We start from the raw sequence: 18868 nt of genomic DNA, 5'->3' as shown, positions 1-18868 counted from the left end.
GCAATACCTATACATTCTTTGGCAATACCTATACACGCTCTGGCAATACCTATACACGCTGACAATACCAATATATACACACTCTGGCAATACCTATACACGCTCTGACAATACACGCTCTGACAATACCTATACACGCTCTGGCAATACCTATACACACTCTGGCAATACCTATACACGCTTTGGCAATACCTACTGTATACGCTCTGGCAATACCTACTGTATACGCTCTGGCAATACCTATACACGCTCTGGCAATACCTATACACGCTCTGGCAATACCTACTGTATACGCTCTGACAATACCTATACACGCTCTGACAATACCTATACACGCTCTGGCAATACCTATACACGCTCTGGCAATACCTACTGTATACGCTCTGACAATACCATACACACTCTGACAATACCAATATACTAGGGGTGCACGATTCCGAAAATGTCACGATTCGATTCGATACCGATTTTTAGGCTCACGATTCGATTCAAAATCGATTTTCGATTCAAAAACGATTCCCGATATAATAAAAATTATTCACAGTATGTAAATGTTAGTGCTGTCAAGCGATTCAAATATTTAATCGCGATTAATCGCATTTTTGTCATAGTTAACTCAACATGAATATCGATTAATCGCAAATTAATTCATCGCAAATTTTATTTTTATGCTCTTATCATGGAAAAGTGGATTGGCTTGCTTTATCCAATGTTTTATTTTATTGAAAAATAACATTGCCAAACAGGGCGGTACAAAATAAAATTATAAAGTGCACATTTCAGACCTAGCCTATAGTGCAGTTAAACCATGGCTTAATATTTTCTTTTTTCAAGTTTGCTGTGAACAAAGAGGTCAGGCCTCTTATTTCAAAAACAATGAACCGTAACAGTAAGGTTACCAATAAAAGGTAAGCCTACTACTTCTGTGCTTTCAGCCAGCTGCCTGTTGACATTTTCAGACAACAGTGAAGCTTGCTTCTTTTGCACAACACAACTTTCTAAAGGTAAACTTTCTATTCAGAAGCTTTTTATCAACCATTTCGCCGTATCGCGCTCACCATCACTCAAACCGTAACGTTAGCCTACTACACAGTTTGCGAAGCCAAAAAGAACGTTAATCTTAAAAAAAATTAAAATAAAAACAAAATAAAAAAATTTGAAATTCTATGAATCGATTCTGAATCACGATACGATTGTGAATCGATTTTTTTGCACACCCCTACAATATACACACTCTGCTCTGACAATACCTATTATACACGCTCTGACAATACCTATACACACTCTGACAATACCGATACACACTCTGACAATACCGATATATCACCAAGTGGCAGTTTAACGATTGATGTGGGCACTTGAAACACCCTGCCTTCCTGGTTCAATGTAACCTAGACTCTGATCTTGATATGGGAGGGAGGGCAAAGACTGGTCCAAACACCTCAGAGTTTAGGGAGTTTAGGGAGTTTAGGGAGTTCTAAATCAAGGAACATCACACATAAGCTTGTTATATTTGACAGCTGGAAGGTGAGAGGCTTTGCACTGTCTTAATTACCGTACCCTTTGGCTGAAAGCTGTCGGCCTGTTGTTAGCTTCCAAGCAACTGACAGAACTGGCAGGGCACATCTTGGCTCTTCTCTGAATATCACTACTCTCACAACATTTTCAGATTCATTGTTTTGTCTAATACTCAACTGTCAAAACTAAAAGGTCAACAAGCACAACGCGATGAGCTATAACAACCGAACGTCAAAGAGGCACCTACACTTTTGTTTTCTTCATTGTCAACAATGCACCGCCTTAAAATGACAAAATAAAAAAACAAGGGCAGTGGGCATCAGTGCGCCCACCCAACCCAACCACTTCTCATGATTAATCCTTTGTACGGGGATTAGGGGCAGAACATGCTGCCACCCTAACGAGGCAGGTGCCTGTAATCTGGTTAAACAAAACCCAAACATGACACACCCAGATCTCTGGCTGGCTGGGGCAACCACTGAAAGCAGCGCTGTTTAGTTGTGTTTGTCCGATCAAAAAGATTCTGATTCAGCCACTGAAAGTAGCGCGGTTTAGTTGTGTTCGTCCTTTAGAAAATAATCTGATTCAGGTTTGTCTTAGTGCCTTGTCATGGTAGGCCCTTCTCTCAGAATATGGAAGTTGCTAGAGAAACTCGCCCCTCTCTCCCCCCCAGACCACTGAGTCAGGGCAAGGCAGCAGGGCTCCTGACCGGAACCACAGAAAAACAAAGTGGTGTGGATTGTCATGGTAGGCCCTTCTCTCAGAATATGGAAGTTGCTAGAGAAACTCGCCCCTCTATCCCCCCCAGACCACTGAGTCAGGGCAAGGCAGCAGGGCTCCTGACCGGAACCACAGAAAAACAAAGTGGTGTGGGCTGAAATGCATGCACAGAGGAGCACAGAGGAGCACTGGGCTCGCTTCACTGCACCACCTCTCCTCCCTTCATGTGAAATTCCCACTGCTGTTTAATTGCCCTGCCCCCCCTTCCCTCCCCTCTCTGTTCCGCCAGGGCAGGTGCATGTATTCATTAAGTGAAAATCTGCGACAAAGACTTCCTCTGTTTTTTTTCCCCCTCCCTCAATTGTTGGGAGGGCAAAAGGTTAAAAACATGGGCTTGAGAAACACAGCAGACTCACAGGCCGAAACAAATTCCACTCGTCCTGCTTCAAGCCCTCAGCTGATAACCAGGATTCACAAGAGCAGAACTAGAACTGCTTCATGACTTAGAAGGGCCTCTAATCAAGGCACACTTCCAGCCAGGACGAGTCAAGGTGGCTGCGCCCATCTCCATGGTGACTCAGTAGACTGAATGACCAAGAGTGATGAGAGGACGAGGAGATGCCCAAGCACACTTCTCCCCAGGCTGGAGGCTGAGAGCAGGCGGAGAGGGCCAGAGCATGAGTGATGGTCCATATCTAAAAGCCCTCGCCCACAGGTTCCGGCCCTGGCAGACGTGTTGGAAGTGCACAAGCGGCATCCGGCACCCAGGTCTTCAGGCTCGGAGCTAAAAAAAGCACAGACTTCTGGGCCGAGGGGAAAGGGGATTAGAGACACCACCATTCTAGTTTGTTTTGACTCACTAGGAAACCCAATCTCCAGTTGGAAGGGGAAGCAGCATGAGCTGTCGGCCCATTGCAAAGGATTCAAAATCTACTTTTTTTCCTTAAAAATGTAACTGAACAAAGCCTAATATGGAGACCAAACCAGGGTCTTGATGGCTCGGGCCTGATCAGACGAGCTTGCAGCCAAACTCTCTTGTTTCCAAAAGAAAAGACCTCATTAAATCTCGGCTGGAGAGATGTACGTAAGAGCAGCATATGGCCAAGACTATTAAAATGTGCACTTGCTTAGCAGTTTTGAGTGTTATCCTTATCCTGAAATATAGGCGAAATACAAATCATTTTAGTTGGAGACATCCGGCATTGCGGTGTATAAATACGACAATGCAATAAATAATTGCTGAAGGCTAGCACATTTAGGCCAGTGTATCCATAACCATAGTTCGTAGCAGGATATTCTTTACCAACCCTACGAGCATCAAATGCTTTTATGCAACAGTTCCAACTACAGATTAATTGAGTTTAAAGACACCAGATGTGTTTTCTTTAATTCATTTCCATTTTGTTTATTTATTCTCCGACCCAAAAAAAAGCTCCAACCCACGTTTTCAGCGTCAAGCACTGCCAAGCAATGAATACCCTGCGGTCACTCTTCAAGTTGAGTCAGTGAAGATATATATACATTAATTTGGAGTAATTTTGTTCCAGGATGTCTTTACTCATGGAATGCCTCTTGTCCAATTAGAAATGAGTACATCGTTTGACCGGAACTGTTGTATAAATCATATTTCTTTCAATAATTTAAATTAATTAAAAAATAAAAATAAAAAGTCATTGGGATCATGATTTCCCTGTTATGATCACCCGAGATAGCCCTCAACAGCCAGAGCCATACGTGAGAAGACCCTCAGCCCCCAAAAGCCAGAGCGATACGTGAGAAGACCCTGAAAGATGGGTATTTAGCTGGGGCTTGGATAAGGTTGACCAGAAAACTAAAAAGAAGTGAAAAAAAACTAAACCTTCAAAAGAAACAATTCAGGAAAACAGGGGTGGTGATATAGATGAGGTCCGGACAAGATTATTTTTTTTAAGGATTAGGCCACCCATTATCTGAAATGAATAAACCTAGTTGAAGAATTGAAATGCTTTTATTTATAGATCTCCTCACCGTATGGGACTTTACACAGTATTTATTAGACCTAATTGTTGAGCCAAGCTTGTGTGTTGACTTACAGACACAACAATGCAGATGTGCTTAGTTAAATAAATAATATTTAGATCTAAAATCCAGGTGAAAGTTAGCTTTGGTAAGATAGGAAATAGCATTTGGGTTACTTTTGTGATTTGATAAACCTTGAAAAAGAGATGGAAATCTGGCTTAGCAATCACAGAAACGTTAAACTTCAGAACAAGCCTAAAAACCCAGCATCTCTCGGCTCCATTGAGTTAAGCTGTGGGTCGTACCCAGGGGACGCGTAATTAAGTTGTTTTATATTAAACCCCATCATGTTAACCCACCAAAGGTTAGTAATCACGGACTGACGCTCAGCTAACCTGGAAATAGCGCAGAGGGACTAAACAAATGTATTACGAACATTACATTTCGAAGTCCTATCGTACATGTGATGTCTTGCTCAGCAGTGAAATGTAACCGTGTAATTTGACACGAATGGATCAATAATGGTGGGATCTACTAGGTGGGTCGAAGCTGTGTTCAATGCAAAATGCATTAGCCAATTATACATATTATTCATAAGGGTGCACAACGTTCACGTACAGCCACTGAAAACAGCTTGGTCGGTCAGGAAAACAATCTTCTAGGTTAGCTTATAAAAGGCAGCTTCGCCCTATGGATACAAGATTCCAGGCTGAATTAAACAAAAATACTGATATTCGGTATTCGGTACCAAAATAAATGAACATGATGCAAGATCAATCGGGTAAATTAGGCTAGCAAGGAAGGAGGCTATCATCATATATTACAAAGGAAGCTTTAACCAGGTTAATGTTAGCTTGCCTCCTGGTTCACGTGAGTCTTGTCCAGATTAATTGTCACAGTGTGTCGCAAAATGATGTTGGGACTGTATCAGGTTTAGTTGTATCAGAAACGGATGGAATAGATGAAGGCAAAGCTACTTGTTCTGGGGGATGTGTCCCCTTGTTATTTTGGCTGAGATAAGGTTGAGCTGCCCTGATAGACAGCCTCACATTAGCCTTCTGTATAAGGTTGACAGCTAGCTAAATTGGCTAGCTGAGGATAACTAGCTAGCTTGTGTGACAGTAACTGAGCAGGCTAGCCAGTGTTAGCAGTTAATATTGGTAACGTAAAGGTGAGTGTTATAAGAGGGACAGCATAAGATATACACACAATTAAACCATGTTTTCAAAATAGCATTACCAATATCGCCTGCGTCCATCCCGTAGCCGACACCAGTGACTGTGTCCGTCTCATCGGATGCTGCGGCCCCAGATAACGGACTGCCATCGCCGACCTCAGGCAGGCTAGCCGCTCCCTCTGCTTCCATTCAGAATTCCTGGTTTCAAAACAGGACGTCTATCCCGAATTTAAATCCACCACTTGTGATTCTTGGCAAAAAAATATACGTCTTCCCAATCTACGAGAACGAAAACACACGAAACGACGGCAAAAGACGTGTTTCGTCTGTCGTCGTGTTCTCATCGGTGTTCCAGAGGTACTATGTGTGCAGATCCTGCCTCGCACGGCATTTGCGCTCAGCTGCTGAACGGGAACGGCAGGGTTGTGACGGATTCAGAGCTGCGACTGCTCCCTATTGGTGTCTCGTCACACATCATCCGAAATGTGAAAATTGGGGATGATACACTGTAGGCTGAGCATATTTCAGTTTTAGGCTATTCCGTCCTTCTTCACTTATGTTAGCTTACCAATATAATTGTGCATCTCTATGATTTTATTCTATAGGCCCTTACTAATAACCTTTTAATCACGTCGAAAATGTATTTAATATCAGTCCCTTTGTATAAACTGACCTATGTTGCTTGTCATCGTCAGTGGGAACCAAAATTGCTGGATTTTCATTTGGACTGAATGTTACTCCCAGTAGCCTATTAGTCATGCACCTGTGGACACTGGCATGTTCATTACCTCCGCCAAGGAGGTTGTTTTCAGTTCGGGTTGTGGCGTATCTGATCACGCAGAACTATTGGCCAAATTTTAATGAAACTTGGTGGAAGGGTGTAGCATGGACCAATGAAGAACCCATTATTACGGGAATAATGTTGTGCTTTCGTAATTATTGCCAGATGTGGCATTTGACCTTGGCAGAGGTCTGCGCTCTCCGAGTTCTCTTCTTGTTTTGTGTGATTGACTGACAACATGCCAATTATCATTTTTCTGTCTCATATTATGTTCTTATTCAAAAAAAAAAAAATCCCAACAATGCATTTAGTCACTGTGTTAAAGTAAATTTAGTCTAAGTTACCACTGTGTTAAAGTAACACTATACAACAATTATACACTTTTTGAGATATGGTTTAACAGGCATAGTTTTGGTACCTTCCTCAAATTTATTTTGATAGCATGGTCATGTTAAGGACAGATAGACACTGGTGTCTTCCCCACTAGCCATCCAGGATATGCCCTATGCAGTTCTGTGTAACGGGCTGGTAAACCCTGCAAAAATGAAAGGAAATCTTTCACACGCATGACATTGCCAGCTAAAATGCCAAATACACCAGTTATTGTGTTGGCAAGCTTCTGTCAGTTTCAGCTGGGCTGTTGGTGGTGTTTGCAAGGTTTTTGCATGCCTTTTATTTTGTTAGCTTACTAGTTTTAGAACAGAACTCTGTACTGCTACTATTAAACTCGTGCCAATAAAACCATACCTCAAAAAGTGTCAAATTATTATTGCATAGTGTTACTTGAATGTCCAAATTCACTAAATGTTTTTCATACACATATTGCTACATGCACATCCTTGCAATGGAATGTGTGTGTTTCCAGTTTCCCAACAGACACCACAGCAGTGAGCTTGTAAATACCTTTATTTTCACTATCATTAATCATTTATATTTTTACAAATGTCTTAAAATAAGTGAAGTCCTAGTCTATGTGTTTACTCATAAACCATCTGTGATGGTTGGAGTGTTGAGGGATTCGGGGTCTCTCCAGCAGATAATCAAGGAATAGTTGCTCCTCCCAGAAATGTTGCACGCCAAATGCATCAGGTCTGACCTGTCCAGGGACTGGGTTTAGGGACAGACCGTCACTCGTCTGGGGCAGAGCCGCCACTTCCTGGTTCGTTGCTGGAGAGTGAGTGAGAGGGCGGGGCCGAAAGAGTTACAGGTACTTGGGAAGATCCTTCTCCACCACCTGAAAATGAGGAATCAAGAGGGGTCAGTGTTCCACCCAGACTCAAGAGGTCAAGAGGAGTCAGTGTTTCACCCAGACTCAAGAGGTCAAGAGGGGTCAGTGTTTCACTCAGACTCAAGAGGTCAAGAGGAGTCAGTGTTTCACTCAGACTCAATAGGTCAAGAGGGGTCAGTGTTTCACTCAGACTCAAGGGAACATTTGAGAAACAATCATGTGACCTATTTCAGAGATGTCATTATGCCTCAGGAGGTCAGCTAGCTTTTCATGTTAATCTGAATCAGATGTTAATCTGAAGTAGTCCATCTCTTAAATCCATATGCAGTAAAAAAAAAAAAAAAAAAAAAACTTCAGAATCATTTGTTCATTTGTAAAAATTTCAGTCAGAAGGAAAAATGTCTATAAACAACATTTTGGTAGGCTTTTTGGTGGGAGTGATAATGGTAACTTTCAACAGACAGCAAAAAAGAGTCTTATTGCATCGGACTTACACTTGGATCCTGCAGTGGTGAATACCTCTTCACCACATGCCCCTCCCGGTCAATAAGGAACTAAAAATAAAATAGATTAAATGTATGTAATGCCTATATAAATCACTGTGAAACAAAATCTCAGATTAAAATTGAGAATACAATTGAATCAGGCAGACCCAACTGATACTTTGAGTATAATCTATGCCTATGCTGTGGACATACACAGTAGGAAAGTTTTGAATCATACAATACCTTGGTGAAGTTCCACTTGATACCACTAGAGGAAAGAAAAACACCAGATCAATGACTATATAGTTCTCTTTATACATTCACTGCTATGCGCCAGATGTAATTTCTACCAAATTCTTATTCATTGTTTGTGTTGTGTTTTTACGTTTGTCTAGTATGATCAGATTAAAAAAGTACACATAAATTGTTTGCATTTCTCAGTGCAAGGCATTTATCAGACAAATCTCTCTGGACAGATATTTTTCATAATCAGAATAACCTTGGTCCAAACTATTAATTCATCTAGTTGCATCTCAAGAAAAGGCAAATGTCAGTACACACATTGTTTCAGGAGGGTATAGATTTGGAAACAATTTGTTAGTTTTGTTTAGTGGATGGTGACACAATCTGTTGCTGCCAGGATTATGCCTGTAGTTTTATAAGTGTCTTGACACCAGAACAGTGACATGACACTTTCATATTGAAATCATTGCACCCTTTGCGACCTGCGCCACCAAAGGGGTTGGTATAATAATTTCAGACTCAGTTAACCATAAGTTAATAGTTTCAGACAATTTAGATAAAATACCTACACAGCTGATCCCTAGCTCTGTGAAACTAGGAACAACTTGATGCTGCAGTATTACTGTAAAGGGAACGACCAACTGTCCTCATTGGACTTATGCTAGACTCTGCGTTTTATTCTTGTTTGAAATGGACTCACTTTCCAAGGAATCCTTTGCCGTTGGGCTGGTCCTTCAGCCACTTCCACAGAGGGTGGGCAGTATCCCCGTTCACATCGATTTTACTGAACATGGCAAAGTGGGCATTGTATGATTTTGCAAACTCCTTGATCTGAGCATCAGTGCCTGGCTCCTATTAAAAGAGAAAATAAACATTGCCTTTTAGTACAGACTTTGAAATGACACACACTGAACATGCATGACAGACATGGTCATAATTTCACTTCTACTCAGGCCCATACACATACAATGGTGAAGTCAGACTGTTTTTACAGAAACTCCCTATATAGCGATACCCAACCAGGGGTACATGTACACCTAGGGGTACTTGAGAAGCTTGCAGGGGGTACGTGGAAAGATTGGGGACTACAATTTATTTCCAAGAAAATACTCCAAGTCATTTCATAAAAACATTGCTAAAGTGGTATGTGCGTGCTGCAACTAGCTCCCCCTGTGAAGAGGTCACGTTCACAAATGTCAAAACTGTGCGCAAACCAACTAGCTAGCAAACAAATCAACTAACTACCAAACACGGATTAACTGACTAGCAAACAAACCAACTTATTAGAAAACACTGATGAACTAACTAGCACACACTGATGAACTAACTAGCAAACACGGATTCATGGCTGAAACATCCAGTGGCTGTCGCTCATTCAGGTTCAGCAGAGCCTGGCGCCAAGAGGAGAAAAGGGGCCGAGACCAAACACCGACAATTCAGTAAAAAAAAAAAATGACTTGTGCGTCTACAAATTGTCTTTGTATTAAAGGGGAGTCATTCAAATGATGTTCATTTAATTATCAGTTGGGTTGGATACTTAATAGGAAAATATGCCTTTAATTGAACAAATTTAGGAGAATCATTAAAACGCACAAGTGAGGGTGGACTGTGAGCAGTGCTCTTTACAGTCTCCAAAAGAACATAAGTATGAACTATTGACTTTTATGCCAAAGGTGTGAAATGCACTATTACATACATCTGAAGTTTATTCTTATTGTATATGACTGTGATACTGAATACTGTATGTAATCTGTCATTTGATATGGATAACCTTATACCTGTCCCTAACCCAGAAGAGCCTCATACCTGTCTTCCAAACTGGTTGGAAGGGAAGCCTAGGATGCGTAAACCCCTCTCAGCGTACTTGGCGTGCATCTCTGCAAACTGAGAGTAGTTCACGGGGGTTTTGCCTCATTTAGAGGCCACGTTGGTGATGATGACAACGTCGCCCCTAGCAACAAACCAGACAAAATGGTTAGAACAGTAGTACAGATAACAGGGTAAGAAGTAGAACTAGTATTTTGAGATTTTATTTTATTTTTGAATTATTGTCAATGTTATGTTTGATATATAATGCCTTTTTTAAGTTGTATAGCCTTTTTCACTTTGGTAGGGGGACTGCCAATGGAAACTAGCCTTTTGGGTGCATTTACATTTTAATGTTCATGAATGTACACTGTCCCTGATGATCAAATAAACAAATGTATTGATTGATAGACACCACATATGAAAGTCAAAAGTATTTCCACCATGGATTTCATGACATGCCTCACCGGAATGTTTTATCCACTAGGAAGCGTCTTACCTGTACTTCTCGAGGGACACCTCGTTGCCATCTATATCTGTGACAGAGAACTCATAAATGGACTTTGCCGTTTGCCAGTCCTCCAGCGGCGCAGACTGGAAAAGAATTTGAAAAGACTCACTCACACACTCTAGAAGACTGACTCACACACTCTAGAAGACTGACTTACACAGTCTAGAAGACTGACTCACAAACTCTAGAAGACTGACTCACACACTCTACAGCTCTACAGTGAGTACTCCCTGAAATGCCCTCAAAACTTTCAGGAAGGATTTCCCCAAAACAAATATTTCCAGAAGCTAGAACTGTAAGATAAATAAAAAACCTACTTATGTCTCAACCAAATTAGAAGGGTCCACATGGTATTCATTTTGACATTTTTGCCCAGAAAAATCAGGCCTACCATAGTCTGCAGCAGGAGCGAGAGAATGACGGAGGACCCAAGGAGACGCATGGCTGCCAGTCAGTAAAGTACTGAACAGGCAGGCAGCGAACTGGGCTGTAATCCTTGTGTCTTTGGAACTGTGATGTGCTCCACACACTCTGAGTGTTCACTACCCTATTGGCACAGGTCTCAACAATCTCCTGCTTTATAGGTTTACATGAATCATTAATAAGGAGTTCGGCTGTTGGGATCTCATAGGTTGTTTTTTGCTGACAACCATGACTAAGACGATTAGCATTCCTTTAATGGCCTTTATACAGTCTTCTGTTATCACTTGTTGTGTAAGTACAACAAATAAGTTCATAGGGCATAGGTGGTGGACTTACACAACCGGAACAGACTATTGGTCAATGCAAGCATTGGATGAGGCACGGAGGCGAAGTTATATATATCTTTGGGAAATGACAGAATATTGACTCTGCAATGGGATCCAAATTCTGTGCAACACTGATTGAGCAGAGTGATTATTAATGAAGTCCATGTGGACCAAACTGGGCTTGTAAGGTTTCATAATCTCTCAACAAAGACCAAATACAAAAGGGCTTAACATAGCACAACTACTTGCCAGGAGGTTGACATAGCACAACCGCCTGCCAGCATTGAGGTTATTAAAGGTTTTACGGCTCAATGGAAAAATACAAAAACTTTAAAACAGTCCTGAATGATGAATGATGTTGGATAGCAGCACTGAAGAAAAAAATGTCAAGGGTATGACTCTAAATATTATGAATGTTTAACTTTGCTAGAGACATAATGTCAGACATTAAAGATTTAAATTGGGGGTTTCAGGTCATCATAATTACTTTGTCAATCATTTTGCAAATAATGTTTTTTACAATAAAAGACAATGAACTTTGAGGAGGGCAGTTAAAAACAAAAATGATTAAAAATGAATTCAAAAAGCAAACAGCAGTGGAACAACTACAAACACAGTTTTTAAGACAATTGACCAACGGTATTTTAAGTTTGTAATTACAAAATGAAGATGTTTTCAGTGGAATACAAAGAAAAAGCACATTTCTAGAAAATATAAATCCATCTGGTAACTCAGGGGCAATATAGGTGCAATACAACTGGTTGACAAGATAGATTGCAGACAGACAACACTTGATTGAAATCTTTCTTCAAGGTGAAACTAATGTCATCAAACTGAGTATTACATAAGGTTAATTAAATTAGACAAATCAGCCATGATGACACAACCAAGAAACACAGAGCAAAAACAACCAGCCTACACACCAACAACCGATAGGTTAAGAAGCCATCTATAGTATTGATCATGAAGCCATTTATAGTACTGATCATGAAGCCATCTATAGTATTGATCATGTAGAGTCTTTACCATCTCCCCTTGCAACCATCCAAGGCACGGAAGAACAGCTTTTACTCTAAAACATCCTTGTTTAATTACAGTGTTATTGACGGCCTCGTTGAGATTAACCGCCCACAAAATCTTATAAATGGTAGGCGATTAGAGTCAGGCTACGAACCCATTTCAGCTGGATTTGTGTTGATAATCATTATGACCGCTATGTCTCTGTAGGCCGCTCATATAGTAAGCCTATTTGTCAAAGATTTTATTTTCTTACCTTTTTTGGGCAACGATATCATACACTTAAACTTCACCAATCCAATTGAAACTAAATGTAATTCAGCCCACATGACTGATACAGAACATAAGATTTGGATCCCAAGGGGGGCGTGTCCCTGCTAGTGCCAGTGCCCTCTGAAGAGGGGCACTTTTTGGGCAATAGCTCAATAATCGTTTGGTCATAAATTACGACTTTTTTATGCCGTGCAGGGTGCATGACCATAGCCGGCCTCCAGGGTGCATGACCATAGCTCATTACAACTTGTGGAGCTGCGCCACCATAGCCTGGATACCAGACCGAACTTAGCCCTGCCCACAATATTTGAGGTCTGGAAGTTCGGTCTAGCACTGCTCCGTTGGGAGAAAATTATCAGAAGGTAGGATTCAGCCGGACCAATGAAATTGTCAGGGCGGGCTTTAAACGATGATGGACAGATGATCAACCGATACATAATTAACTACGTCACCAACGCTTGGGTTGGAATAGTTTTCAACAAACATGGCTGCCACTGGAGAGCTAAAATTTGGGGACTCAAGTCTGTTTTAGATTGACAGCACATTAATTTTGGAAGAATAACAGAGAAACGCGATCAAGGCATTTGTCGATCGATAAGATATTTTTGCCGTCCTTCCTATGGGATCCGCTAAAAGTTTAATGTATCAATTGGCCCTGTCGTGATACTATGTTGCTCTGATTGGTTCTAGTTATATCCCATTGAGCAAAGAGGCATTTTTTCCCCTGGTTCGGGTTGAAACACACCCCTCAATCACAGCCCCATGGAGCAGTATCAAACTCATATTCTGACTAGAATTATGAGTATGACATCGTCAGGCTAGCGCCAACAGTGTCCAATGCAAGAATCACTGGCCAATATCTTGTTCAAAGATCTCAAAATTTGACACGCTGCATTGCTACCACATTTTGTGGACACACGCTAAATGTCATGAGTTTTGTCCATAGGGGGCGCTGCTACTAACACATTTCAATATCTCAGGACCCGCATTAGCCTCAATTTGGAAATTTGGCCTATGGCCAATCAAAATTCAGCAGCTAATGCTTTTACATGTGAATGGCCAATCTTAATGGAATGTTAAGGCGAGTTAAAAATAGCATTATATCTTATGGTTGGAGCATTTTTCAATTTTTGAGACTAGAGGCCATTTTGTTTCATCAGTTCTGTACCCTCTTCTGTTTACCCAACTTTTGTTTGTGTTACTTAACCCTGTAACTCCTGCTGTACTGTCCTGAAAAACCTGTTGTATGCAATCTGACATGTCTTCTGCCCTCTGGTGGATTATTCGTGCACTGCAGGCAGTAGTGGGCCTTGAATGCTATAGGCTATCCAAAATGTCTGCCTTCATTTAGCAAGTCACAAGTATTTGGCAGGGAAGTCTTTGCCAATTTTGAAAAAACTAAAAATTCCAAAATGTTCCAACTGCAAGAAAAAATCTTTGTAAAATTTAAAAAACTGTGATCAATGAATTGCCAATATCGATGTATCAAATATGATACATTATATGATATTTAAACATATTGATCTGAGGTTGCCCATAATACAGAGGCGTAATGACACAAAATTATATCATGTAAAAGTTATGACTCCAGTCAGGACAGGTGGCCTACAAAAATCTATCATTTAAGTATCTTCGTATGCTGACCTCAACAGGGAAATGAATGTGTAGCAAAGCAAAACTTCCACCACTATGAAAACAAACAGATATCCGATTTGCATTAATGGGAAACCAACTACTTACAGGCACCCACACAGATACCCAAAAGTCATCATCTGTGGTATTGTAACCAGCCTGAACTCCGCCCACAAAATGTTTGGTCTGGGAGATTCAGTCTGGCTTTGAGCTAGTTGGGAGAGATTCAAGTTTTCGGAAAAGTGATCTGACTAATCAAATTGTAAAGGCGGGCTTTATACGTTGATGGACAGATGCTACCTGACTCGGACGTGAGGCGAGAGCTCCAAAGGGTGAACCCCCGGAAGTCATCAGGGCCCGATGGAGTCCCAGGCCGCGTCCTCAGGGGGTGCGCTGACCAGCTTGCGGAGGTATTCACCTCCATATTCAACTTATCACTGCATCTGTCTGAAGTCCCCACCTGCTTCAAGCAGGCCACCATCATCCCCATACCAAAGAAAACATCAGTAACCTGCTTGAATGACTACCGCCCTGTAGCACTGACCTCCACAATTATGAAGTGCTTTGAGCGGCTGGTCAGAACCCACATCTGCTCTACCCTTCCCAACACCCTGGACCCCTTTCAGTTTGCATACCGTCCAAACCGATCAACAGACGATGCAATTGCCCTAGCTACACACACCACCCTCTCCCACCTGGGAAAGAGCAACACATATGTGAGGATGCTGTTTGTGGACTACAGCTCAGCATTCAACACTATTGTGCCTGCCAAGCTCGTCCCGAAGCTCAGGGGCCTGGGTCTTAAAACACCCCTGTGCAACTGGACCCTGGACTTCCTGACGAGCAGACCCCAGGTGGTGAGAATGGGCAACCACACCTCCTCCTCACTGACCCTGAGTACCGGGGCCCCCCAGGGCTGCGTACTCAGTCCCCTCCTGTACTCCCTGTACACGCATGACTGTGTGGCAACACACAGTTCCAACATCATCCTGAAGTTTGCAGACGACACTACCATCCTGGGTCTCATCTCTAACAACAATGAGACCGCCTATATAGATGAAGTAAGGGTCTTGGCAGAATGGTGGCAAAACCAAGGAGATGATCGTGGATTTCAGGAAGCTGCAGAGGGGGGGTCAGGACCCCATACACATCGAGGGAGCTGAAGTGGAGAGAGTCTCCAACTTCAAATTCCTCGGTGTGTACATCAAGGATGACCTAACCTGGTCCATGCAGGCAGGCTCAGCAGTCAAAACTGCACAGAAGCGGCTATACTTCTTGAGGAGACTCAAGAAGTTTGGCATGTCTTCAAAAACTTTAACAAACTTTTACAGATGCACCATTGAGAGCATCCTCTCAGGCTGCATCACTGCCTGGTATGGTAGCTGCTCCGCTGCCGACCGCAAGGCCCTGCAGAGGGTGGTGAAGACAGCAGAGCGTATCACCAGCAGCCATCTCCCCTCCGTGCAAGGCATCTACAACAGTAGATGCCTGAGGAAAGCAAAAAAGATTTTAAAGGACAACAGCCACCCAGGCTATGGACTGTTCTCATTGCTGGCGTCTGGTAGACGCTACCGGAGCATCCGAACGCGGACTACCAGACTCACAAATAGCTTTTTCCCCCTGGCTGTAAGGCTTCTGAATCAGAAACACTGAACCACTGAACAGTTGCCACCTCCACCTACTCCCTGCTCCCCCACTCATACAATTCACTTCATAGATATATTTGCACAATTTTAAAAACTTTTAACTTATCCTTAACATTTCTTTTTAACTTATTCTCAATTCACACTTAAACTGCTGCTAGCCCTTCTACTGTACTGTAATTGTTGAATGTTAATGTTATATGTTATATTGTTATAATGTCAGTGTTACAGAGATATATGTTGTTCTTTAAATTGTTGTATGTTAATGTTACATTTTATATGTTTTATTGTCATAGTGTTATAGAGTTTTATGTTATTTTTGTTATATGTATGACGTCTACTGCGTAGATGAATGATGCTTGCCAAGTCGTTCGAATTTTGCTGTGCTGAAGCAATTTGGTACATGCAATAATAAACACACTTTGACTTTGACTTTGAGATGACCAACCAACGCTTGAGTTGATTAGATAGATAGATTATAAATCGAACAAAGATGGCGCCGTCTCGGGAGCTTAGTGGGACATATTTTATATGATTTAAGCTATCTACATGACTTTTTTTATGTCTACATTGACTCGGTTAGTAGTGTATGTGCAACACGAATGTTGCCGAGGATTGTAGGTCTTAACTGAAGCGCTCTAGACCATTATTGATAGGTTATTGCTAACGCTTAGACAAAAAATCCATTGAAACACATTGTAGCAGCTAGCCTTGCTGCTAATACGTACGTGAGCAGGCATCTCACAGATATTGACAGCGCATTAATTTTGAAAGAGGAACAGAGAAACGCGATAAAGGCATTTGTCGATCGAAAATATGTTTTTGCCGTCCTTCTTACGGGATCCGGTAAAAGTTTTAATGTATCAGATGGTCATACTATGTTGCTCTGATTAGTTGTAGGTATCCAATTGAGCGAAGAGGCATTTTTTTTTTCTGGTTCGTTGAAACACGCCCCATAATCACAGACCAATGGCTCAGCATCAGACTCATATTCTGACTAGAATTATGAGTATGACATCGTCAGGCTAATTGTAAGTGACAAAGGCAAACAAACTAATACAAATACAACTGCCATCTTCTCGCTAGCGTTTGCACAGAGTGGCCTTGGTATATTCGAGTAATCGAGCAGGTACATACATGTTCTACATAAATCATGCTATAGTGTAGGAACTGAAATTAGACCAAGTTTCTAAATAGTGTTAGTATTGACAACATTCCCCATGCTGCCTTGTTTGGAGTAGGGGGTAAAGCAGGCTTTTGAACAAGATCAGAGAAGAAGAGTTGATGAGCGCAAGAGTGTCTTAGATGGCGCTGGATAACACATAAGAATACACATAAGCGTCTTTTTACATGCGCAGACGCTTCAGTAACGCCTTGGCAAAGTGCAGCGGCCAAAACAGACTTTTCACAGCTTATAATAATCACTACGCGATGAAAGCGCATTGATGAAAACCGTTCATTCAAAATGCTGACGTTGAAAATTGAACTATTTTTCGTGTTTAAATGTTAATTTGTTGACTGTATAATTAGTGTGCTTGCCCGAAGGGAAGCACAGTATTGTTCTTCATAAGTTTTCTTTATTTATTCTCCCCGTTTTTCTTGCAGCTAACTATTCCTCGCCCGTTTGACATAGAGACGCCGTTCAAACACCGAAACGTCCGGCCTGATCCGGTGCAACCTGCTATATCTTTTCGTGGCGGTACTCCTTGTCACTCCTTTTTTATTCCTCTTTTTTCATCCCCTTTTTCCTCCATAAACTTGCATGGCAGAACTGTGGGGCATTATGACATCATAATAGGCTCATTAAACTGGCTTGCACCTGTGCTTCACTGACACCTGCGCCAAGGAACCTATTCTCTCTGTTCCTCTCCATTCAACTGTATAACTAGGAATATTAAGAGACACCTTCCATACCAGGGCTCTACAGTGCGAGTATTTCACTTGCATAAATAGGTACGTGCGAACTTGAAAAACTTGTATTCCCACTACCGTAACGTTAGCTATCCTAGCTGTGTTAAGCAGTGCTATCTGAGCTGTGTTAAGCAGCTGTAATATCTGAGTACGGGGCTAAAGGCTAACTAACACTACGTAACGGGAGTTCCACTGGCAGTTTCAGCTAGCCGTAACGGGGGATAATTTTCCTTAATTCAAGTTGTGAAGTAAACCTGTGAAGTAATTCATGAATTTAGTTGTGTGAATATAGTGAGCTAAGGCTTGTATTCCTACTACGGTAACGTGAGCTATCCTAGCTGTACGGGGCTATGCAAAAGTAGCTTATACTGAAAGAATGGTTAACTTGTTAGCTCACCAGTTTATTTTGTTGCTAATGTGGTTGGAGAGGATTAAGCGTGACCGATAGAGTGAGTTAACATTAACCCGTGTCCTGGGAGTAATGATTCATGAGAGACCTTGAATCATTAGGTTAACTGAAAAACGTTTGAGGATGTACCTGGACACAGCGTAGCTGTTGTAGTGTGCTCAGTTTTCGAAAACTAGACTGAAACTAAGAAGGATAACTATGACTTAATGTGACTAAAATAGCTGCCAAAATGAACACTGAGATAGGGGACCCCTTAATCTGCAATTCATGGTTGCTAGCTCTAATCAGATGTACTAACTAGGCTTATAAGAGAAGACTAACGTTTTATGCCAGGGGTGCCCACACTTTTCTGAATGGTGATCTACCTTTTAAGTGTCTGGGTCAGAATGATCTACTAACTACGCACATTATGTGTCTTTTTAAAATGTACAATACCAAAACGAACAGACAGTGTCATACGGGCTATTTCACTTAGGTTTCACACTTAAATGACAAGTTGAATTAATTTAAGATTGAGTTTAATTTCCATACCAACCCTGGAAGTAACAGTAACATCCACAATAGAGGCTACTAATCAGCATGTGATTTCATACACAGTGTCATTACATTGCCCATACAATTTAGTAGCCTACATTTATAATAAAAAAAATCCACACATTGAAATGTAACTTTTTTTAACACTAGGATTTTCTTTTAACATACATACATAGATAGTGGCATTTGGCCCACAGTACACACTCTCATACTAGAACTCACTGTTCAAACTG

The 18868-nt window shown here is 41.5% G+C and overlaps 2 protein-coding genes across 2 annotated transcripts in view; both read right to left on the bottom strand.

Annotated features, from left to right (window-relative positions):
• pip5k1ca (phosphatidylinositol-4-phosphate 5-kinase, type I, gamma a) overlaps positions 1 to 5602 on the bottom strand; it is a gene marked incomplete at both ends in the record, with an annotated part of 43362 nt that extends 37760 nt beyond the window's left edge. Inside the window, one exon of the mRNA XM_080859769.1 lies at positions 5476 to 5602. Coding sequence (XP_080715895.1) covers positions 5476 to 5602 — 127 coding nt within the window. The remainder of the gene's footprint in view (positions 1 to 5475) is intronic.
• A 1793-nt stretch (positions 5603 to 7395) lies between these two features.
• gpx4a (glutathione peroxidase 4a) lies at positions 7396 to 10909 on the bottom strand (the record flags this gene model as incomplete). The annotated part of the gene is made up of 7 exons (XM_080833395.1): positions 7396 to 7428; positions 7917 to 7976; positions 8151 to 8175; positions 8851 to 9002; positions 9957 to 10101; positions 10456 to 10550; positions 10859 to 10909. The coding sequence occupies 7 exons, from the start codon at positions 10907 to 10909 to the stop codon at positions 7396 to 7398; spliced, it is 561 nt and encodes a 186-aa protein (XP_080689521.1).
• Between the last annotated feature and the right edge of the window lie 7959 nt (positions 10910 to 18868).

This window comes from Sprattus sprattus, assembly GCF_963457725.1.
Source record: "Sprattus sprattus genome assembly, chromosome: 2".
In the NCBI taxonomy this organism is placed as follows: domain Eukaryota; kingdom Metazoa; phylum Chordata; class Actinopteri; order Clupeiformes; family Clupeidae; genus Sprattus; species Sprattus sprattus.
Note: the sequence above shows the minus strand (reverse complement) of the source record. Positions and strands in the feature narration are given on the sequence as shown.